The 23,603-nt window shown below is 51.9% G+C and overlaps 1 protein-coding gene across 2 annotated transcripts in view; it reads left to right on the forward strand.

The window, feature by feature from the left end:
• The first annotated feature begins 7,689 nt into the window (after positions 1-7,689).
• Positions 7,690-23,603, forward strand: part of LOC102448560 (uncharacterized) — a 35,805-nt gene continuing 19,891 nt past the window's right edge. For both annotated transcript variants that reach the window (XM_075925316.1, XM_075925321.1), the window contains exons 1-4: positions 7,690-7,830; positions 12,379-12,531; positions 16,113-16,240; positions 20,070-20,178. In XM_075925316.1, the coding sequence (XP_075781431.1) occupies positions 7,773-7,830; positions 12,379-12,531; positions 16,113-16,240; positions 20,070-20,178 (448 nt within the window). In that variant the 5' untranslated portion in view covers positions 7,690-7,772. The remainder of the gene's footprint in view (positions 7,831-12,378; positions 12,532-16,112; positions 16,241-20,069; positions 20,179-23,603) is intronic.

Here is a 23,603-nt window from a genome sequence, read left to right on the forward strand (position 1 = left end):
AGTTTCAGCAGCGGCTGACTTGGGGACGCCTGGGGCAGAGCAGCTGGGGTGCTGCCGGGTTGGTCCAGTAGCGCCAAGGAGCGGCGCTGCGGGACCAACCGGCAGCGCCCCAGCTGCTCTGCCCCAGGAGTCCCAAGAAAAGCCTGGTCTGCTGGGGGGGCGCACTAGCTGGACCCCCCCCCCAGCAGACCAGGGAGACGAGGGCGGCGGGACCTTGGCGCGTCTGGGCGGTCCCATCGCCCGCATCCTCCGGAGCGAGAAAAGTCTGTTTCGTAGGTGCGGATCCGACATAAGTCGGATCCGCGTAACTTGGGGACTGCCTGTAGTTGCTCCTTGGAAAAAAATGAGTTAAACTTGTTTTAAACAAAATGGATTCCTACATATATGCCAAGGTTTTTCCTATAGCAATAAGGAATCCATTGTAAATCCTGGTAACCAGGGAATTTTTAAAATGTGTATTATAGTGGTTTTTAAAAAATAGCTTCTGAAATTGTCCCCAAAATATCTGGTAAGGGCAAAGTTAAGGGTCGTCCTGTTTCACTACATCTCTTGTCGTGAGGTTAGGGTAGGGTTGCCTATTTAGTTTTATCCTTTCAATTTCTGGTCTTTGTGGGTTGAAACCTTAATGTCACTGTGTTAAACTGTCAACAATGATTCTCTGTAGGATTCTGCTAAAAAGTACTCCTCTAGGATTCAGTAAAAACTGGCTGGTGAGACTTGTGGAGAATACACAAGAATCGTATTAGTTTTACAATGACTACGCTCTTTTGTACTGGTTTCAGTTTGTTACTGAACTGTGAATTGCCTACCTAGACAAGAGCAGGGTGGGGGAGGGGAGGTTGGACTGGGTTTTTTTTTTTTTTTTTTTTTTTAGTGCATGAGCCTAATTTACTCCCATTGCAAGAACTGCATCTTATTTGGGACAACTTTCCCAAGGAGGTATGAATTTTTCCAGGAGATCAGACTGTTAACCATGTTTAATTTGGTACCTGCATTAAATGGGTTTATTTTGTTAAACACTTGTGTGTGATTCTGTGCAACAACAAATGGCATATTTTATCTTCTAAATATGTTTACACACCCTCTATCATGTAGTTGAAGACTTATTTCCGCATTAGACAGTTCACTGTCAGGTTTGCATGGCCCTTCATCTGTATCAGAGTCACTAAATTTCACTGTGTAATGTGGCATATTTCGCTTAGATGGCTAAAAACAGATAAATTACTATTTGAGTGGCATTTATTTAAGGCAACAAGGAAATTGCTTTTGTCTGGCAACAGTCATGTTCTCATGTTAGTGCATCAAATTTTCATACCTTGCACATACCTTGTGGGTGGGCGATTCAACCAGCAACAGGAAACTCAGCTAGTACAATTCTAACGCCTCTAGTGCCAAAATTTATCACATAGGTTCCAACAGATACTTGCTTCTTTATGATCTTTCAGATTGTTTGGGGACGAAGAGAAAAACAGATTAAAGCTTTTTTTAAAAAAAAAGGATGCAAAGTTAAAAATTCACTTGGGTTTTTTTATGTGAAATCTGAACAAAGTTAGCCAATAAGTTATTTACATAAGTTTTCAGGGATATCTTATCCAAGGGCTACTCTTTTCTTGAAACCAACATAATATATATTATTAAAACAAAAACAAAGATGATATTAGTTAGGCCTTGTCTGCACTACAGAGTTTTGTTGACAAAATAGTGGAGGTGCACACACTACAGTGCTCCTACTGACAAAACTTTCATGCTTTGCCAACAAAACCAAACCACCTCAGCATGAAGCGCATAGAGCTTTTGGCAGCTAAATTATGTCAACAAAGTAGACGCTGCTGTTATGTCACTATAAATGGTCTCCAGGAGGCACCCCGCACTGCCATTGTGACTTCTCTGGTCAGCAGTTCAAACTCTGGTTTTGAAATTCCATTTCCTGTCTGCATGCCTAGGTGCGCTCATATCACATCTTCCCAGCTGACCCTGGTAGCTTCACACCCCAAATGCTTTCCTGCTTGGGGCACACCGGAGAGCTGTTGGAGATGCTGAGTGTATGGGGAGAGGAGGCTGTGCCGTCCCAGCTCCTCTCCATCTATTGGAACTGTGATATCTATACTCAGATTTCCCTCGGCATGTTAGAGAAGGGTTATGAACAGTACACAAGTCCGTGCCATGCAAAGATCAAGGAGCTGAGGCAGGAATACCAGAAGGCAAGGGAGGCAAACGTTGGCCCCAGTGCTGCACTGTAGACCTGCCAATCTATAAGGAAGGTGATGCCATCCTTGGTGGTCACTCCAGGTGCAAGAGTTTATGGATACTTTGGTGAGCTTAAGACAGTGGAATCAACCCCAAGGACAAAACTGGATGAGATTAAATTGGAGGATGAGATATGGGATAGACAAAAGGATTGTCTAGGAGTCAGGAGCTCTGCTAGACTTCAGCGGGTTTGCAGTACTCCCAGTGCTCCATCTCTGGCTTACATGATGCAGGAGAAAGGAGCTCTGGTACGTGATCTCTTTGGGTTGATGCTGCTCAGTCATACAAGGTAGAGCTGTTCTTTGTTATAGAAGACATTTAAGGGTAAATTAGAGCTAAATAACAGCACAGAACACTGATAGCCAGGACTAGTGGTTATAAACAAACTTTATGGGACCGCAGGAAACTTGGTCATGCCCATGATAAGTGGACTCCAACTAAGGAAAATCATGCCACATTGTGGATGTTGCCAGACCAGAGAGGTTCAACCTGTATGTGAAAACTATTATCAAGTTCCCTCTCGATCTTTTCCAGACTAAACAAACCAAATTCTTTCGATCCTCCCCCATAGGTCATGGGTTTTAGACCTTTAATCATTTTTGTTGCTGATCTCAGTTTGGGCCACATCTTTCTTGAAACGTGGCACCCAGAACAGGACACAATACTCTAGAGGAGGCCCCATGAGCATGAAGTAGAACGGAAACATTACTTCTTGTTTCTTACTTACAACACTACTGCTAACACATCCCAGAAAGATGGGGGGTTTGCGACAGTGTCACACTGTTAATTCATGTTTAGCTTGCAGTCCACTATGACCCCCTAGATCCCTTGCTGCAATACTCCTTCCTAGGCAATCATTTCCCATTTTGTATGTGTGCAACTGATTGATCCTTCCTACGGGGGTACTTTGCATTTGTCTATTGCTTTCATTCTGTTTATTTCAGGCCATTTCTCCAGTTTGTCCACATCATTTTGAATTATAATCCTACCCTCTAAAGCACTTGCAGCCCCTCTCAGCTTGGTATGGCCTGCAAACTTTATAAGTGTACTCTCTGAGCCATTATTTAAAGTGTTGATGAAGATACTGAACCCGGAACTGTTCCCAGTCGTTATGCCCTTCCCACGTGACTTTGAATTATTGATAACTCCTCTCTGGGAATGGTTATCCAACCAGTTATGCACCCACCTTATAGTAGCCCCATCTAGACTGTATTTCCCTAGTTTGTTAAGGAGAAGGTTATGCAGAGAGTATCAAAAGCTTTACTACACTCAAGATATACTGTATCTACCACCACTTCCCCCATCCACAAGGCTAGTTTTACCCTGTCAAAGAAAGCTATCAGATTGTGTTTGACACCATTTGTTCTTGACAAATCCATGCTGTTACTTATCACTGACTTATCTTCCAGATGTTTGCAAATTGATTGCTTAATTATTTACTCCATTATCTTTCCAGATATAGATATTAAGCTGACTGGTCTATAATTCCCCAGGTTGTCGTTATTTTGCTTTTTATAGATGGGTAAATACAATGCCATTTTCTGGTCTTCTGGAATCTCTCCTGTCTTCTATGACTTTTGAAAAATAACCACTCAGATATCTTTTCAGGCAGCTCCTTGAGTCTTCTAGCATGCATTTGATCAGGCCCAGGTGACTTGAAGACATCTAACTTGTCTAAGTAAATATTAACTTGTTCTTCTCCTGTTTTAGGCTCTGATCCTACCTCATTTTCATTGTATTCAACAGCCTTGCTGGCAGATTTTTCACACCCCGAGAAACATAGTTATCCTAATATAGGGCTATAGCATAGACCTGGCTGGCCTGAATCCCTCTGTGTTGTAGGATCACATTTATATATAACCTGGAAGATTTACTCAGGTCCTTAACAGAAAACAGTTGGGAGCCCATGAGCCAAGGGCTCTTGGCTGCCAGCCTCAACTTTAGTTGGGGAGCAGGACAGGATTAAGTCCCCACCCCCAGCCGGACACTTAGGGGTACGCTGCACCAGGGTGCACAGACTTACTTTCCCCTCTGATTGTGACAGCTTTGACTTAAGAACATAAGAACGGCCGTAGTGGGTCAGACCAAAGGTCCATCTATCCCAGTAGCCTGTCTGCCGACAGTGGCCAGCACCAAGTGCCCTGGAGGGGATGGACTGAAGACAATGATCAAGCGATTTGTCTTGTGCCATCCATCTCCAGCCTCTGATAAGAGGCCAGGGACACCATTCCTACCCCCTGGCTAATAGCCTTTTATGGACCTAACCTCCATGGCTACGTCTAGACTGGCATGATTGTGCACAAATGCTTTTAACGGAAAAGTTTTTCTGTTAAAAGCATTTGCGCAAAAGAGCGTCTAGATTGGCACGGATGCTTTTGCGCAAAAGCATCTGTGGCCAGTCTAGACATGATTTTGCGCAAGACAGCCCCAATCGCCATTTTTGCCATCGGGGCTTTTTTGAGCAAAACAGTTCTTCCCTGTCTACACTGGCCCTCTTGCCCAAAAACATTTGCCCAAGAGGGCTTTTTCCCGAGTGGGACCATCAGTGTATTTGCACAGGAACACCAACAATCTTACATTAGATCGTCAGTGTTCTTGTGCAAATTCAAGCGGCCAGTGTAAACAGCTGGCAAAATCTTGCCAGTCTAGATGCACCCCATGAATTTATCTAGCTTCTCTTTAAACTTTGTTATAGTTCTAGCCTTCACAGCCGCTTCTGGCAAGGAGTTCCACAGGTTGACTATGCACCGTGTGAAGAAGAACTTTTGCTTATTAGTTTTAAACCTGCTACCCATTAATTTCATTTGGTGTCCTCTAGTCCTTACATCAGGGGTGGATATAGGGCAGGGCGAGGGGCGGCTGCCCCGGGCCCCGCACTTCAAAAAGCCCTGCGCATGCGCCGTGGCAAAGGGGGGCCCCGCAAGATTATGCTGCCCTGGGCCCCGCAAAACGGTCATCTGCCCCTGCCTTATATTATGGGAACTAATGAAGAACTTTTTTTTATTCACCCTCTCCACACCACTCATGATTTTATAGACCTCTATCATATCCCCCCTCAGTCTCCTCTTTTCCAAACTGAAAAGTCCCAGTCGCTTTAGCCTCTCCTCATATGGGACCTGTTCCAAACCCCTAATCATTTTAGTTGCCCTTTTCTGACTTGGCCCCATTACAGAGAACAAGCGCCAGGTTGGGGAGGGAGCAAAGCAGAGAAACAAGCTACAGATTGGCGGGTCTCTGTAGATGCACATTTGATCATGAGCTTCCTACACCCCCCCAAATTCCCAGTGACTCTGACCAAATAGCAGGCAGAGGCTCTTGCTCCACTACCTGCTAAATGATGGCCAAGTTGGGGAAGCTGTTTTCTTTCCAGCCAGCTACCAATAGCGTCAGGCCAACGCCCACACGTCAATTACGAGAGACACAATTTCTAAACAGGGTGACAACCGCCCTTCCCCTAATTGGGCGGGACAGTCCTGACGGGTACGTTTCAAGTGCCGGTCCCGTGGCCCCATGACCCTGGGACAGTGTTTATCTTGGACTCCCTGCAACACTGCTCTGCAGCTGCTTGAGGTTGGGGAGAGTGCCAGCCTCTTTCCAGGGGGAGGGAGGCAGGTGGGTGTTAGCTCCCTCTCTTCATGGGGTCCCATTCCGTGCTCTTCCTCTTCCCCCAGGTCCCACTGTAATAAGTGCTCCCCAAGGAGCCTAAGCTGCTGTGGGAAGCCCTGAAGTCTGAATCCTCCATCTGCCCTGGGCATTGGATCATAGGTGGCAGAGACAGGGCTGGGGCAGTTCTTCTAGCTTCTCTTTAAACTCTGTTATAGTTCTAGCCTTCACAGCCGCTTCTGGCAAGGAGTTCCACAGGCTGACTATGCAGTGTGTGAAGAAGAACTTTTGCTTATTAGTTTTAAACCTGCTACCCATTAATTTCATTTGGTGTCCTCTAGTCCTTATATCAGGGGCGGATATAGGGCAGGGCGAGTGGGGTGGCCGCCCCGGGCCCCGCGCTTCCTATCCAGGGCTCCCCACAGCATCCCAGATTCTCGGGGTGGCTCTTGCTACTTCCCAGCTTTCTGGCTTTCCAGGGGGCGGGGCCTCAGGCAAGCGGAGGTGGAGCAGGGGGCGTGGCCACAGAGAGGGGCGGAGCTCTTGTGTCCTGTTTTTGCATTTTGAAAAGGTGGGTCAGCCTGAGTCATGGACATGAACCGGCTTAGACATCTGGCAGTAGGGGCTCCTGGGGCAGGTTGGTGGAGGAGCCCCAGGTTTAACAGGGTGGCCAGGTGTCCGGTTTTGAACCGGGCAGCCCAGTATTTGAGCTTTCTGTTGGGGAAACGAATTGAGAAAATAGAAACGAGAAAATAGATCTGTCCGGTATTTTCTAACTAAGATGGAATGTCGATTGTGATGTCATGTCAAGCGTGTCCGGTATTTTTATTGAAACCATCTGGCAACCCTAGTTGCCCAAGGGAGAACAGTGGGAGCTCTTCCTTGGGGGGGGGGGGGGGGCTGCCAGGAGAGGCTGGGTGGGGCAGGGCTCCCACTGTCAGCCAGATTTGCGTCCCTTAAAGGCTCAGACACCAGAAGGGAAAGACACGGACCTCACTTTGCGTTCAAAACAACCCTCTTGAGTTTTAAGCCAGCCTCAGGATTTTAGGGGACTCTGAGGCCTGCTGGCTAATAACCCCCTTGCAATAGCCCTGCGCCCTTGTAGGAGCAAGCCCTTGCAGGAGATGCAAGATGCACGCGAGAGGTGCAAGGTGCATGCACAGCCGAGGGCCCTGCGCGGGGGGGGGGGGGGGAGAGGGGGGCAGCTCCATAGCGCGTGCATCCCTGGAGCTCAAGCACCCGAAGCATGAACTCTCCGACTGCAACCCCTTACTTACTGCAACCCCACTGCTGCATCCGGCCGGGGCACGCGCAGGGTGCACGCGCCCCTTGGAACGCTGTGCCCCGGCGGGGGGTGCAATCGTCCAGCCAATGCATCCTCGAGAATCAGTGACCCCCTCCTCGGGGTGTGTGGGGGGGTGTGCGCGGGTGAATGCAAACCTCGCAGCTCCGTGCACCCGGGGATGGGGGGGTGCGGGGTGAATGCATCCCTCGCAGCTCCTGGCGGGGGGGGGGGGGTGAATGCATCCTTTGCAGCTCCTGGCGGGGGGGGGGGGTGAATGCATCCTTTGCAGCTCCTGGCGGGGGGGGGGGGGTGAATGCATCCCTTGCAGCTCCTGGCGGGGGGGGGGGGGCGGGGTGAATGCATCCTTTGCAGTTCCTGGCGGGGGGGTGGGGGGCGGGGTGAATGCATCCCTCGCAGCTCCTGGCCGGGGGGGGGGGGGGCTGAATGCATCCTTTGCAGCCCCGTGCACCCCCCCCCCCCCATGGATTCTCCTCCCCTCCCCCCAGCCCGGGGGCGGGGGGAGCGGGGCGGTGCCAAGCGCATGCTCCGCGCTGCCCTTTAAATCCCCCGCTGGGGCCGGGCTCCCGCACGTGCTGCGCCGCGGCGGGGGGGGAGCTGCCGCGCAGTCGGCGCTGCCATGGCCAGCGACTCGGAGCCGGGCCGCCGCCGCCGGCGCTACACGCACGATACCTTCGGTGAGCGGCCGGGGGGGAGCGGGGCTGCCCCGGGCACTGGCCGCCCCCGTGTCCCGGGGCTCTGCCTCAGCCCGGGGCTGCTCCGGCCCGTGTAAACGGAAAGCGGCGCGAGTCTGAGCCCGGGGGGCCGCCCGGAGCCGGTCCTGCGCAGAGCCGGGCGGTGGGGGGCTGGCTCCAGCCCCACCGCCTCTCCCGGGGGCGTGTGGGCGCCCTGGCCCGCTGGAAAGAGCCCAGGCGGGGATCACTCGGGTCCCGGGCGCCCCAGCCCTGTGAAATCAGGGTGGGGGGGTCTACAGGGGGCTGGCTGGGGAGCCTGCCAGTGCGGAGACCCCCTGAACTGGGGCAGGGGGTGGGTGGCATCGGAGGGGGCCGGAAACCTTCCCCGCCCTGCAAACTTGGGCTCACCGAGCGGGCCCGGTTCTGAGCAAAGCGGGTGGCAGCGCCCGTCCCTGTGCCAGGCGAGGAGCCGGCTGCCGCTAGCCCTGGAAAGCTGGCAGGTGAGTATCGCCAGCCTAAGCGCGGCCGCACTGGGCCAGGCCAAAGGTCCCCCTGGCCCAGTGTCCCGTCCTCTTCGTTCCCTCTAGGACCGCGGCTTCCAAACTCCCGCCTGCCTCCGGGTCACCCAGGGGGATCCGCTGAGCGGGGCGGCTCAGGCAGCCACCTGCCTCTCCTGCCACTGCAGGTGCCACAGCCCGGCTCCTGGGTGTGGGACAGACAAGGCTCCGGGCCCTGTCCCTGCCCTGAGCACTAGCGCCACGCTCCCATTGGCTGGGAACCCACTTCTGGGGTGCAGGGCGCAAGACTCTTCTGCCCCAGCCTTGACCCTCCCCCCCCCCCCCGAAAGCCGGAGCCACCTCCTACACCCCGAAGCTCCCATCCTCCACCCCATCCCGGAGCCCCCCCCCCCGAAAGCCGGAGCCACCTCCTACACCCCAAAGCTCCCATCCTCCGCCCCATCCCAGAGCCCCCTCCGAAAGCTGGAGCCACCTCCTACACCCCGAAGCTCCCATCCTCCACCCCATCCCGGAGCCCCCCCCCCGAAAGCCGGAGCCACCTCCTACACCCCAAAGCTCCCATCCTCCGCCCCATCCCGGAGCCCACACTAGTCACATTATATTGGGTATCCACCATTTTCTTCAACTGGGTATGGTGATTGGTTCTGCCGTGAGCGCAGGGGACTGGATTTGATGACCTCTTGGGGTCCCTTCCAGTTCTGGTATTCTATGGGGGAGAGGGGAAGTTTGAAAACCACTAGTCTAGAGTACTTGGCATTAGCCATTGTCAGCACAGGTAATCCTCCAGCCATCCATCCCCTGTTATGGTCTGACAGAGGCTAGGGACACTGTCTCCATTCGGAGAAGGGGAGCACCAAACAGTTTGGGTGTGCTTCTTGCTGTGACTCTAGCAGAGCGGAGTCCCTAAGAAAATGCTCTCTAGGTAGGAGTGTAAGGCTGAGAGCAGTAGTATTGTCAGCCCCAAACTGTTAGCCGTCATTGCATTGGTTTTAAGAATCCCTTGGCAGGGAGGGGGGAGGCTTAGTTACTTTTTATTATTGCCAGTCTCTCGCCTGTATACGCGCCAGATGTGCACGTTTTTTTCTCTGCAACGGCAAGGGCTAGGAATATAAATTGAACACTGATACGCTCTTGCAATAGCATGATTCTGGCAGCTGGGGCTTTAAGGGAGGGGAAAAAAATCTAAAAAATGGAGACGGCTAATACCATTGTGAGTGTTGGCACCTTGGAAGTGTGAAAAATAAGCTAAAATTCTTTCGGATCCCATAATCACTAGGACCCTTTCAATGTATGAGGTTACCTTGGCTATGCCCTTTCTTTGTCTAATCTGCCCTATTGTGTTAGGGCCTGAAAGACTCTGTTATAAAGCATGAATAGCTCCGACTCAGAAGACCAAATGTTTAGTCAGATTTTATTAGGCTGAAACCCAGGGGCATCCGTACGGCTCAGGGGGATGGTTCAGCGTTGTACAATATCGTTCAAGGCCTTGCAGAGGGCTGGAAAAGAATATTTCTGCGTGTTGGGGAATGAGAGCACAGTTTAGACAATTCCAGCTTGGATATTCCGCTACCCTCCCTTCCTCTCCCCTACCTAAAAGCAGGTAGACGGGGTGCATTCATGCTGCAAACTAGTGTCCCCCGGAAACTGACTTCATCGAGCACCGTTCTTGGGGGAGGAGGATCGAGCCACTAAACGAGAAGGGGAAATGGCATGATTTGAAGTCCGTACGCTGTTGGTGAATGTTTGGGGTTTTTTTTCTTGAGGGTGACCAATGGGTTAAACCAGCTGCAGGCTTGGTCTCGGAAGCCACCCTGACCTTATCCCTTTAATTGGTGTAACCTATGATGATATAATTAATTAGTTTGGCAGAGATCATGTGAGGCTACTTCCAAACCAGCCCTGGGTGCTGTGATTTGTTCTCCTCACTGTCATCGGATTCGCCCTGTTGGGTGGAAGTGGAACTTGGTTGGAGTTTGGGGGTTGCTTGGTGGGTTCTTGGCCCTGGTGGCAACAAGAGTGTTTTCCTCTCCTTCCTTGAAATTAATCTCTCTAGGCCAGGGATGGGGAACCTAAGGCCTGGTTTGCCTGGATCTGTCCCCTGAGGCTTGGGGCTTATCCCCTGCCCAGCATTGGGGAGCCTGCAGTGACATTCCAGCCCCTCTCCCTGCCATCCCCCCACAGGATTGGAGCACCCAATCTACTAGTTTAGGCCCCCTTTGGCTCTGGTGTGAGTGGGGAATATTTCTCCTTCTCGGGGGCCACATGAGTGAGGGTCTAGGGGGTTTTTTTGCTTCTCACTTGTGTGTGGCCCTTGACTTTTTTTTTCCTCCCCGTGGGTCAGTAGCCCCGACCCAGAAAAGGCTCCCCACCCCTGTTTTAGGCCAAAACTGCCATCGGAAAGAAAACAAGAGGGCTTCATAACCGGGGAAGGGAGGAATTGAATCTGGAGCTTTAAGTGTTGCTCAACTTCCTTGCCCAAAGCGTGAAACCTTCAGCTTATCTTACCCCTGTCTCGAGACTGCCAAGCCACTGCTGATTGTAACCGCCGAAGCAAACCTTCCAGGTATCCAAGTACTGCCTCCTTTCTAGTCTCGCTGTTCCTTTGGAACAGGATGCATCTGTCAGCTGCTCTGTAAGTCCACAGAGCAGTGAAAATGGGGACCCTGACTTACGCTAGACAATCCAGGCAGAACCCAGCAGTTGTCCTTCCCTGGAAAAAGTTCTCAGGTGTTTGTTGTGGAGGAGTTTCTCGAACATCTCTCTTGATTTAGCCTTTCTTACCCTGTCTCCACGCTACTGCACCGTTCCCCACCAGCCAGAATGATTGAGTTTTCAATAATTCCGCTGTCTGGTGCCCATCACTTTTCCCAGTTAAAAACAAGTAGTCATGTGGCACCTTAGCCCTGGTCTACACTTAGGACTTGATTTTGAAATTGCCCTCCTTCCGTCAAATGTATCAATGGAGCATCCACGTGACCAAACCCATCCACGTGACCAAACGGGCCATTTATTTCAAAATCTGTACTCTTGCTTTTCTCGGGGGAATAATGCTATTTTTGAAATAGCTACCGGTATTTCAAAATAGCATTCGTATGGATGCCCCAGTGCCGCTATTTTGAATTACTCTCCAGAGTAATTTCAACTAATTACTCCCCATGCTTCCTGGGGCTCTAAGCTGAGGTAGCACGTCCACATTAGGGATTTTAAATTTAGTTTAATCAACTAGTCAGTTTGATTTTTCCGTCGACGAGTTAATTAGTCGATAAGCAGGAGAACCACAGCGGGGGTAGGTCCCACTACGGGAGCTAACCCGGCTGTGGTTCTTCCCTTTAAATGTATTAAGAGCCAATAGGCTCTTAATATACATTTAAAAGGCTGGTGTGCAGTGGGGGGGACCCGATGCGAGCTGGAAATTAGCTTCTGATTTTTAAATGTACAGTATTAAGAGCCGGTAGGTTCTTAATACCTTTAAAAAGCACAGGTGCAGTGTGTCTAGGACTGGGTGTGAGCCAGGAATCAGCTGATTCCTGGCTTGCACCCAGTTTTCGCTACCCTCCTCCCCCGTCCATCGCGCATATGGTGCTGGGGGGAACTGGCTTTTAAGCTGGCTCCCCCCAGCACCAGTTCCTGCTCCCCTCCCACCTTGCTGCCTCTGATAGAGGCAGCAAAGTGCGGGAAGCTACTAGTCAGAGGACTAGTCAACTATCCAATAAGCTTTTGCTTATCGGATAGTTGATTGGTTGCTTACATCCCCAGTCCACATTGACAGATCCTGCCTCCGACTAATTTTGAGGCTTCCCTGTAGTGAGGACGTGCTATTTTGATTTTGTAAAATGGGGAGTTAAGTCGAATTTAGTTAATTTGAAATAGTTTCCGAGTGTAGACATGCCCTTCGGTGCCACAGGACTACTCCTTGTTTCTGAAGTTCGACTAATACAGCTTCCCCTTTGAGAGTTTTCTTCCCAATCACATTTACTGCCCCCGGAGGGCGACTGGCACCTTTGGTCACTCTCCCGTTTGTTGTCTCTTCCAGATTTCCCCAAGGAATTTGAGCACAGGGCCGACCCTCATCGGCGAGGATCACTGTGCGACCGGCACTGTGCTGCCATTAACGCCAATGGAGACCTGGGGGACATGCACTCGGGATCCCATCAGCACGGCATTATCACCCCTAGGATACTGCCAGGTGAGCAGAGCGGAAAAGGTCACCTGGACGTCAACCACCGTGCGGTGCTGGGGCTACAGCCTGGAGTTGGCTTCTAAGCCAGTGGGCCCCAAATTTACGGGTCACCTCCTTCCCCCTCGGCGCTGGGCCAGGCTGGGGTTACAGCCAGGCTGAGCTGCGACAGAGTGGTGCTCCCTCTCTGGCGTGGCCCTGTCCCACCCCCAGGAATGTTCCTGTTTGCCCCACAGTTTTGGGGGGGCAGGAATTGCTCTTTCTAGAGTAATGGAAAAGGGTAACAGGTCTCTTTTTCATACAGTCCCTTCTGAAATTTGGGGGTGTGCTGGCTGATGCTCTGTAGCTAACCAACTGCAGATAGCCCAGAGAATGCAAAGGGGTCTATCTCTGCCCCCACACCCGCTCTGGGGTCACGCTCCAGAAACTGGCTGGACCCTGTGGCGCTTGCTACACAGTTAGGTGCAAGGGAAGACAAGTGGTGCCTCCCTTCACCCCCGAGAGGCAGGCAGTTTGCCCGCTCAGGCATCGTGATGGAAAGCTGGGACCAGAACCCAGGAGTCCTGGACTCTAACAGGCGCTCGCTAGCTGGGCAGGTCTCCTGAAACTCTACTATGGAAGATGGGGTCTATTGGGACGGTGATGCGGAGCCCAGCGGGTAGTGATCAACGGCTCGATGTCAGGATGGTGGTCTGTTTCTAGTGGAGTGCCCCAAGGTTCGGTTCTGGGACCGGTTTTGTTCAATATCTTTCTTAATGACCTGGACGAGGGGATGGATTGCACCCTCAGCAAGTTTGTGGATGACACTAAGCTAGGGGGAGAGGTAGATACACTGGAGGGCAGGGATAGAGTCCAGAGTGACCTGGACAGATTGGAGGATTGGGCCACGAGAAATCTGATGAGGTTCAACAAGGACAAGTACAGAGTCCTGCACTTGAGATGGAAGGATCCCAAGCATTGTTACAGGCTGGGGACCAACTGGCTAAGTAGCAGTTCTGCAGAAAAGGACCTGGGGGTTACAGTGGATGGCATATTAAGTTGCATTAAGAGGAGCATTGCCAGCAGATCCAGAGATGTGATTATTCCTCTTTACTCGGCTCTAGTGAGGCCACATCTGGAGTACAGCCGCTCCCCGAGTTACAACCAGCTCCACTCACAACCATCCGCACTTACGACCAAAGCGGTCGTAAATGCAGAGCTGAGTTACGAACAGCGATCCACACCTTACAAACAGCGCAGTCGCCATGTAACTACAGGATCTGAGTTGCGGACACTTCGAGTGTATTGTGTCCAGTTCTGGGCCTCGAGTTACAGGAAGGATGAGGACGCATTGGAGAGGGTCCAGCTGAGGGCAACCAAAATGATGAGGGGTCTGGCGCATATGACCTATGAGGAGAGGCTGAGGGAGTTGGGTCTGTTTAGTCTGCAGAAGCGAAGAGTGAGGGGGGATTTGATAGCAGCCTTCAACTTCCTGAAGGGAGGTTCCAAAGAGGCTGGAGAGAGGCTGTTCTCAGTAGTGACTGGTGGCAGAACAAGGAGCAATGGTCTCAAGTTGCAGTGGGAGAGGTCCAGGTTGGACATTAGGAAAAACTATTTCACTAGGAGAGTGGTGAAGCACTGGAATGGGTTCCCTAGGGAAGTAGTGGAGTTTCCATCCCTAGAGGTGTTTAAGTCTCAGCTTGACAAAGCCCTGGCCGGGTTGATTTAGTGGGATTGGTCCTGCCTTGGGCAGGGAGCTGGACTTGACGACCTTCTGAGGTCTCTTCCAGCTCTATGGTTCTATGATTCTATCATTCTTTATAGCAAGCACACTAGGCTTTCTGTCAAAGGTCTTAAAATGGAAGATGTAACCTGTTCCGCTGCAGGCAGGCTAGCCGAGCACCTACCGGGGAGGGAGGCTGATATTTGGCTGCAAAAACCACCGCTTAAATAGTGACTGACGAGCGCACGGGAGAGGCCGGGCCAGAGCAGAGGAGCGATGCAGGAGGCATCGAGCTCTGGCCCTGGTGTTGCTTGTGGGTGCTGTCAGTCGAACACGGTGACGGTTCCTTGACTTCAGTGAACAACCGGGGGAGCAGCAATGAAAGGGTTAAACAACCTCACAATCCTCTGTTAAAGGCTGCTTTTCCCCTTTCTCTATCCCTGTGGCCTCTCAGTGGGAATACTGGCCGCGTGGGGAAGAGGTCGGCGTTGCGTGTGTACCGCTAGAGGGTGATACGCTGTGGGTGTAACCCCCCGCCCCTCCCACACACACACAGTTCTGTCTGGCTAATGCCCCCTGTAGGGTGTATTGAAACTGACAAATGCATAATCAGCTCTTTGTTTTTCCTCACATCTGCTTGGTCCAGTACGTTTCCTTCTCCCTGGTCAAGCTGCGGAGAGGGGCTGGGCTTTGAGCGCCCGAGGCTGGCGGGGAAGGACCGGCTGTGAATAATTCATTACATGTTCACCAGAGCACTTGTGACTTTTGGGGCCCTGGCTGTGTTGAACAGCAAGCCATGGGGGGGGGGGGCCTCAAACATGGGGGGGAACCACCTGTCCAATGAGAGCGAGCGTGGTTGGGGGCTCCCCTCTCCTCCAGTTGCAGTGGTACAAGACCCTGTTGCAACTCTAGCAAGTCACCAGAAAATGTTGGCAGGGAAAGTTCTCTATGGGACTGAATTGGGGTGCCTGGATAATCTCCCCCCCCCCCCCGAATACTCCAGGAACTGGCACATGAAATCTCACAATTACAGGCCTGCTGCAGGAGAGGGTGCAAGCCTGCCTGTATTCAGGGGGAGTGCGACGGGTACGAACGCTGTCCCCACACCCCCAAGTAAGCATGCTCCAGCCAGTTAGGGGAAGGCAGGAGCAGCGCGCTGCCCAAGCCTCCCTCCCCCATGCGCCAGCCGGCCAGGGGAAGACTGGGGCTGAGTCTCCTTCTCTTTCTCTCCCTCCCCTCCAAGAGCGAGGTTTGGGGTGGGATTTGGCTTTGCTTGAAGGGGGAATCAGCCCCAGCTTTCCCTCAGCCAGCCGGAGCATGCTTCCTTGGCGGGGGAGGGGGGGTATATTTGCACCCTTGCAGTCCACATTTCCCAAAAAAGCACACCCTCCCCACACAGAAATTCTTGCATCTGGGTGAGTGAGGTTCTGTGCCCTGCGCTGCGCAGGGGAGCCGAGATCAGGAGGGTCCTTTCTGGCCTTGCGGCCTGAAGAAAGGCGCTATTAGCATCTCTGACCCAATTTAGCTGCTGGAGCCGGTCAGCTCCTTGGGAGCGGCCTGCCCGCCACGTAACCTCCCGCAGGCGCTCTGGGTTGTGTGACCCTTGGGCTGTAGCTTGGAGTCACTGGCTTGGGAGGTCAGCGGTGGGTAGCCGGAGTAGGCTCGTCACGCGGCATTGCTCCTGCTGCCTGATTCAGTGGTAAATGTAAGTGGGAGACGCCCTGCTTGGTGGGATGACTTTTTGGACTCTCCTGCTGCTGTGCGGAGACTTGTGAGTTGGATCCCCTCTGAGCTCCGGACAGGATCTCGAGCCAGCGGCTCTCGTGGGCTCCGGCTGGAGCTGCAGCGCGTCTCCTCTTGGGCTTACCCTCGCTGATCTCTTGCACAGTGATCTCCACGCCTCCCTGCTGCCCGCACCTCTCTGACGAGGTGCAGATGTGCGACGGCTGCCTGGTGAAAACCACCATCACGGCGGAGAACGAGGTGGAAGCCAACAAGCTCTCCAACAACTACAAGGTTTGGTCCGTCTCCGCCTTCTCTCTCGAGTTGTGCATGTGGGGGGGTGGGGCGGGGGGATCAGGCCAGAGTCTCACCAAATGCTGCAGCCTCTCTGCTCGCAAGCAGGGGTGGCTTCAGAAAGTCCTTCTCTGCTGGGCTGTTTCCTTCTCCTGGTGTGGTGGTTTGGATTCCCCGCAGAACCAGGGCTCCCCTCCTACTGGGGCCTAGCACTGATGATACCAGTGATCTCACTCTGCTGTCTGAGAGGAAGCATGTCCCAGTGGTTAGAGCACTAGCCTAGGACTTGACCCTTGGTAGCAATTCCCTGCTCTGCTACAGGTTTTCTTGTGCCATTGGGCAAGTCACTTAACCTCTGTGCCTTAGTTTCCCATCTGGCGATTTCCCACAGTGAGAACAATTCCGGCAAACACCAGTAGATTCTTGTATCAAATCCAAAGAAAAAAGGGGTGGGTGGGTGGGTGGGTGTGACATGCGAAGTCACTGAGTGTTAGCTGGAATCCTTCATTGTCAATCTGTGACCGTTCACCCTGATTTCCATTCTTAATCCAGATGAGTCACAACCCCCTTTCCTCCGCTCCTTCTTGTCGTCCACCAGTTTTGCTCGTCTACTGGTGTTCCCGTCAGCAGGCCAAGTAAGGATCACGTTGGCTCATTTTAAGACTGAGTCTCTTGGTTTGATTTAAAAACCATTTGCTGATAATCCTATCGGTCTTAGAAACTTCCCCTTACCTTATTACAGGTTAAACCTCTCTAGTCCAGCACCCTCAGGGCCTGCCCGGTGCCAAACCAGAGAACTTGCCAGACCACAAGAAGTCAATATTGTCTAGCAGCATGACCAACACTTCCACTGCCTACTGGGCTATTGGAAGACATTTAGGTGTAAATTCGAGCGATTCACTTCCTTCCGGGCTCAGAAGCTATGGTGCGGTGCCTTCCCGGGTGCAGAGAGGCCTCCCTTTCTCTAATAAAATACAGACGCCCTGTATATGAGTCAGGGAATGGCTCTGCTCTCCCAACCCTGCTCACATGATTCTCCCCTTGGGAGGGAGACCAGACAGTGGGACACTAAGCATGTTCCATGTGCTGCTGGAAGCGGCATGGGGTGTCGGACTTGCAGGAACCTGTATAGAATACAGTGGAAGGGTAGATGCCCTACCTGTGGCAAAAGGACTGTTGGTGTCCCGCCCACCCATCCCCCACATCCCGATGAATGACAGATTGTGCAGATGCATCGCCCTTCCGCTGGAAAGGGGTGATCTCATGACCGCCCCTTCTGACTTGCGTTAAATTGCAGAACGGGCACGTTGGGTGCTTGAAAACCCAACCTTTGTGTGTTCCGTAAAATTGTCATTTCTCTCACCCCCTTCCCTCGTGAATCGGAAATTCACTTCGGTTGAGCATAAATCTGGAGCACCTCCGCTGAGTCGCTGACTGCTGATCCCTGCCTGATCCGGGGCTGCGGTTGCTGCCTCCGCACTCAGCAGGCTAATTGGAGCTGAGAGGTCGCTGGGAATGATGAAAAGGCTTTTCATGGGAAAGCAGGGAGTGAACACTCTGCTGCATAGCAACCAGTCACCAGAGCCAGCTGGGGTGGTGGTAACGGACAGGCAGCGGGATGGGCAGCCTGCCTCAGACAGGTAACACCGCTCTCTTCTCATGCTGGCGGTGCCAAAGCCTGACACACAAGCTGGCTTCTGAGACACTGTAGCCTCTCGCCGTTCTCTCGCGTCATCCAGAAGCTTGGCTTGTAAAGCCCAAATAAGTCAGGCAGGCCCACGCTTAATGCCACACCAATGCGGCTGTGGCACATCAGGGAAGACCCTCCCTCTCACGTTGGCCTAGGTACCTCCCCACCCCAAGAGCCAGTAGCTCCGGCAATGGGAGAAACTCTCCTGGTGTGGACAGTGCTGTGTCAGCAGGAGTGAAGGGGAAGGATTTTTCTTAAACTTGCATGACGGTGACACTGGTGAAAACTGGTCATGTTGACTTGGCCTTACGCCGTCCATTACTCCCCTTCTGGGGGGGGGGGGGGGCTGCGCTTAGGTGGCTGTAAGCAACACAGTATTCGACTTCCATCCGGTTTTTAGGATCCGAATGAAAGGCCAGGACCTGCAGTTATGGGGGAGCCGAAACGACTAGTGATCGGAGGGCTCATAGCTGCCTTCCTTCCCCGTTTTAGCTGAGGGATCGAGGGCTTGTACCCTGCTGTCTGTGGGTGTGGAAGTAACAGCGGGAAGGCAAACTTTTAGGCAAGGGTTGGGGATGCATGAAGCTTAGACGTGGGAAGTGCGTGTAACCGGTGTCTAATACCAGCACCTGGGGGTCAGCCCCCTCATGACCTGGCCTCCTTGGTCTTCTCTGGCCCCCTCATGACCTGGGTCGTCTCTGGCCCCCTTACCAGAGCACCTGACTACATAGCTTATCCTCACAGCCCCCCCGTGAGGTAAAGAGCTGGGCTCTTGTCTGCGTCTTTCAGATGAGAACGGAGGTACAGAGGCAGGGCCGTGCAGAGTCTGTGGTGAAGAAAATTCAATCCCGACCTCCCATCCGAGGCTTGTGCTCTTACCATTAGGCCGTCCTACTGTGCTATGGGCAACTGGGAAACTCTCTCCTCTTCTCCCCCCCCCCCCCCCCCCCATTCTAAATCTCGTGCTGACTTCACTTACCAAAGCACTATGAGTAACTTGGTCCATTCCAACTGGGACTCCTTGGCTCAAATGTTCAGCTGGGGAAAATCCTTCTGACGCTCCCCCAGGGAATTCTCCCTTGTCCCAGGAAGACTAAATGCCTGTAGGTACCATTACACTGCACAGTCTGAGCCAGCTCTGTTGACTTGAAACTTGAGACCCTCCCCTTGCCTGGAAGGTCTGTGCTGCTGGTAGTCCCACCAGTCCGAGTCAGTTGACCCAGGCTCTGAGAGACGATGCCTCAGGCTTGTCCTTGCACACACCCCGTCCTTGTTAGTGAGGAGTAGCTGGACCCTGGATTCGCTGTGGTCAGTGTTGTGAGACTCACACTCAGGATCTTTCACTGCCGTTCTCGTCTGGGCAGGGCAGTAAAGAAGCCGACTGAGGTTTCTGGGGTGCTGTCAGGTGGGTGAAGGGGCGTTGTCACGGCTGTGCTGGAGGCTGTTGTCTGCTCATCCCAGACCAACAGTGTCTCTTGATCTCTGGAGTCAGCCTGGCACTCCTGCTCTATGGTCCGGCTGAGCCACGCCAGCTCCGCCTTCAGCCTCACTGCTTGCTCCTGTACGATCCCATCCTAGAAAACAGAGGCCTCTTGTGAATTAGCAGCCGCTTGCCTAATATCATGGGGCAGCCCCTGTCTCCTGCCCCCTCTGTCTGCCCACTGCACGTTTGAGATGGCTGCAGTGTAATGACTAGCGTCATTGTCATGCAACTACATATCTGACCAGTCTGGACTGAACTCGGGTGGAGGACGGGTTGATCAGCAATGTTCCCTCCATTTTTTTCCAATCCATGTGCAGGATAACATTTGTTCTGTGCACTGAGGTATGTGTGGATGTGCACCACCAGTAGACACACAGGTTGCCGACTTAGCACTCTGCCAGTCAGCTGGGTGGCACTGGAATCTCTCCTGGGCAGCCGCCCAAGCGCTCAGCTTAGGTGGGGCTGGTGGGAGGAGGGTAACCTGGCCCCCCCTCCCCCCACTGAAGAGCATCTTCTGAAATTCCTTGTGGTAGCTGACCTGAGACACCCGGCAGCCCCTCTGGCTAGCAGACGGGAGTGAGACCTGCTCTTGGGAAAGGCTTATTAGACAGGTGCAGTCATCTGGGGTCTGACTCCCTTGTCTCCTTCCTTCGCAGTTTGGCTTTAAGAAATGGAAGAGCCATGTGACAGCCAGGCCGTGGGAAGACCGGTCGGAAATCGTGAAAGAGCTCTACTCGGACCTGAACGTCGTGAAAAGTCCCGTAGGTAGGGAACGATGCCCCGCTCCTACTGGCCAACCTAGTTAAGACTTGATTTAAACTCCCCCTTGTAATAGAGTATCTTTAAATCCCTCCCCCAGCCGGTTAGCAGTGTTTCTCAACCTTTTTTAGAAGTACCCCTTTAAAAAAAGAAATCTCTAAGTACCCCCAGTCCCTACAGTTTTCAGACACTGTCTTTTTCTACCATTGCAACACATTGGTTTAAACAACTTAATCGTAGCTGGGCAGGTGATGAAATTTTTGGGTGTAAAAAGTACAAAAAAAATCAAATGATGTAAAACTTAAAACAAATTCAGTTTTCTCCAAATTCCAGTTGTTGACGTACCCCCCCAGATTTCAAGTACCCTGAAGGTGCTTGTACCACTGGTTGAGAAACACTGCGCTAGCGGTCCTGAGAGTTCTGTTGGGATCATTTATCTGCAAGGCCAGCAGAGGGTGCCTGGAATCCATCGACCCTAACGTGTTAGCATGTCTGGCAGGTGATGGTAACAAACTCCTATAAACTGACTTGGCCCTCGGGTGGTGTGTGTGTGTCCAACTCCAGGCCTCCAGTCACACCCTCCTTAAGACCATCTTCTGCCCAGGGGAGCACTTGTCTGCCCTGAGCAGGAGGCCGGGTGACTGTACTGCCGGAGTTTGTAATACGATACACGCCAGGCCTGCCCGTGGGAGCAGCAGCAGGGTGATGGTGGCAGCCACTGCTCTCCCTGTCTCTCTATGAAAGGGTGTTTCCTGGGCCCCCAAAGGAAATGGCACCTCCAAGTACCTACAGGCAGCAGCAGACTGTACTAAGCACGTTGAGATTTAACTAGGGACCAACCAGTTAAGTAGTAGTTCTGCAGAAAGGGACCTGGGTTACAGTGGATGAGAAGCTGGATATGAGTCAGTGTGCCCTTGTAGCCAAGAAGGCTAATGGCATATTAGGTTGCATTAAGAGGAGCATTGCCAGCAGATCCAGAGATGTCATTATTCCCCTTTATTCGGCGTTGGTGAGGCCACATCTGGAGTATTGTGTCCAGTTCTGGGGCCCCCACTACAAAAAGGATGGGGACGCATTGGAGAGGGTCCAGTGGAGGGCAACCAAAATGATGAGGGGGCTGGAGCATATGACCTATGAGGAGAGGCTGAGGGACTTGGGTCTGTTTAGTCTGCAGAAGAGAAGAGTGAGGGGGGATTTGATAGCAGCCTTCAGCTTCCTGAAGGGAGGTTCCAAAGAGGATGGAGAGAGGCTGTTCTCAGTAGTGACACATGGCAGAACAAGGAGCAATGGGCTCAAGTTGTGGTGGGAGAGGTCCAGGTTGGAGATTAGGAAAAACTATTTCACAAGGAGGGTGGTGAAGCACTGGAATGGGTTACCTAGGGAAGTAGTGGAGTCTCCATCCCTAGAGGTGTTTAAGTCTCGGCTTGACAAAGCCCCGGCTGGGTTGATTTAGTTGGGATTGGTCTTGCCTAGAGCAGGGGGCTGGACTTGACGACCTTCTGAGGTCTCTTCCAGTTCTATGATTTCCTGCCTACACGTCCTTCTGTGTTGTACGGACCCTTTGTTTGCAGCAATCCTGCAGAGCTCTCAAGTGCAGTGTCTAGTGTGCTGCATCCCCACTGCTTATGTGGCTGCTTTCCGGAGTGGGCAGTGTAACCTTCGGGGGATGCTTGTCCTCCTCTTAGAAACAGAGCATGCTGCCACTTGGGCTTGGTGCATTCTCTTAAGGGCTGGGAGCTAGGGCCTTAGCTGTCAGCATCCAAAGTGAGCTTGCAGGTCCGATCCTGGGGCATATGGATCCCATGGCTCAGGAACAGAGTAAGAATGTCTCACCCCAGCCAACAGGGCCCTGTGTGCGTGTGTGTTGCATCCACGGCTGACGTCTGCGCCCCAAGTTCCCACTGCTTAGGAACATAAGAATGGCCGCGCTGGGTCAGAGCTGTGATCCATCTAGCCCAGTCTCCTGTCTTCTGACAGTGGTCAATGCCAGGTGCTTCAAAGGGAATAAACAGAATGGGGCAAATGATCGAGTGATCCATCCCCTGTTGTCCAGTCCCGTATCTGGCAGTCTGAGGCTTAGGGACACTCAGAGCATGGGACTGTCTCTACCCCAGCTTACTAAAAATCATTGATAGACCCATGAACTCACCTAATTTTTTTTAAATGCAGTTATACTTCACCACATCCCCTAGCAGGGAGTTCCACAGTTTAACTACATTATATGGAAAAATACTTCCTTTTGCTTCTAAAGCTGCTGCCTAACTTCATTGGGTGGCCTCTGGTTCTTGCTGCGCAAAGGAGTAAATAATACTCTTATTCTTAATATCTGCGGTTGAGATCTATACAATCATGTCTCCTCTTAATTCTCTTCCAAGCTTAAAAAGTCTTTCAAATCTCTTATGGCAGCTGTTCCTGAAATCACTTTTCTTCCCCCCTTCTCTGTACCTTTCCCATTTCTAATAGCTTTTTTTAAACGGGGGTGGTCAGAACTGCATGGCATAAGAACAACCGTACTGGGTGAGACCAAAGGTCCTTCTAGCCCAGTATCCTGTCTGCCGACAGTGGCCAGCACTTGGTGCCCCAGAGAGGGTGGACCAAAGACAAAGATCAAGCGATTTGTCTCCTGCCATCCTTCTCCAGCCTCTGACAAACAGAGGCCAAGGACACCATTTTATCCCCTGGCTAATAGCCTTTTATGGACCTAACCTCCATGAAATTATCTAGCTTCTCTTTAAACTCTATTATAGTCCTAGCCTTCACAGCCTCCTCTGGCAAGGAGTTCCACAGGTTGACTACACGCTGTGTGAAGAAGAACTTCCTTTTATTAGTTTTAAACCTGCTACCCATTGATTTCATTGGTGTCCTCTAGTTCTTCTATTTAGGGAACTAATAAATAACTTTTCTTTATCAGCCCTCTCCACACCACTCATGATTTTATAGTATTTTATAGTTTATTCAGGATATGAGCTAACAATGGCTTTACATAATAGCATTTGTTCTATCCCTGTCCTATCAGTTACTACCATTGTTAGCTGTTTTGACGGCTGCTGCACATTGAATGGATGTTTTCAGAGAACTATCTACAGTGATTGTAAGATCTGTCTGAAGAGGTAACAGCTCATTTAGACCCCCCCTTCCTATGTGTAGCTGGGATGAAGCTTTCCATAGCACCATGTTGAATTTTATCAGTATTGAGTTTATCTGCCATTGTGTTGCCCAGTCAGTGGTTTTGAGATCCCTTCAAAGCTCTTCAGAGTCCGGCTTGGACTTACAAACTACTTAGAGTTCTGCTCTGAAAATTTTGCTAACTCACTGTTTACCCTCTTTCCAGATAATCTATGAATGAACAGTCCTGATCCCTGTGAACGCTGCCATTTACCAGTCTCTGTTCTGGATGCTGGCCATTTATTTCTACCCTTTGTTTTCCTCTG

The sequence above is a fragment of the Pelodiscus sinensis genome, chromosome 1, assembly GCF_049634645.1.
Source record: "Pelodiscus sinensis isolate JC-2024 chromosome 1, ASM4963464v1, whole genome shotgun sequence".
NCBI classification, from domain to species: Eukaryota; Metazoa; Chordata; order Testudines; family Trionychidae; genus Pelodiscus; species Pelodiscus sinensis.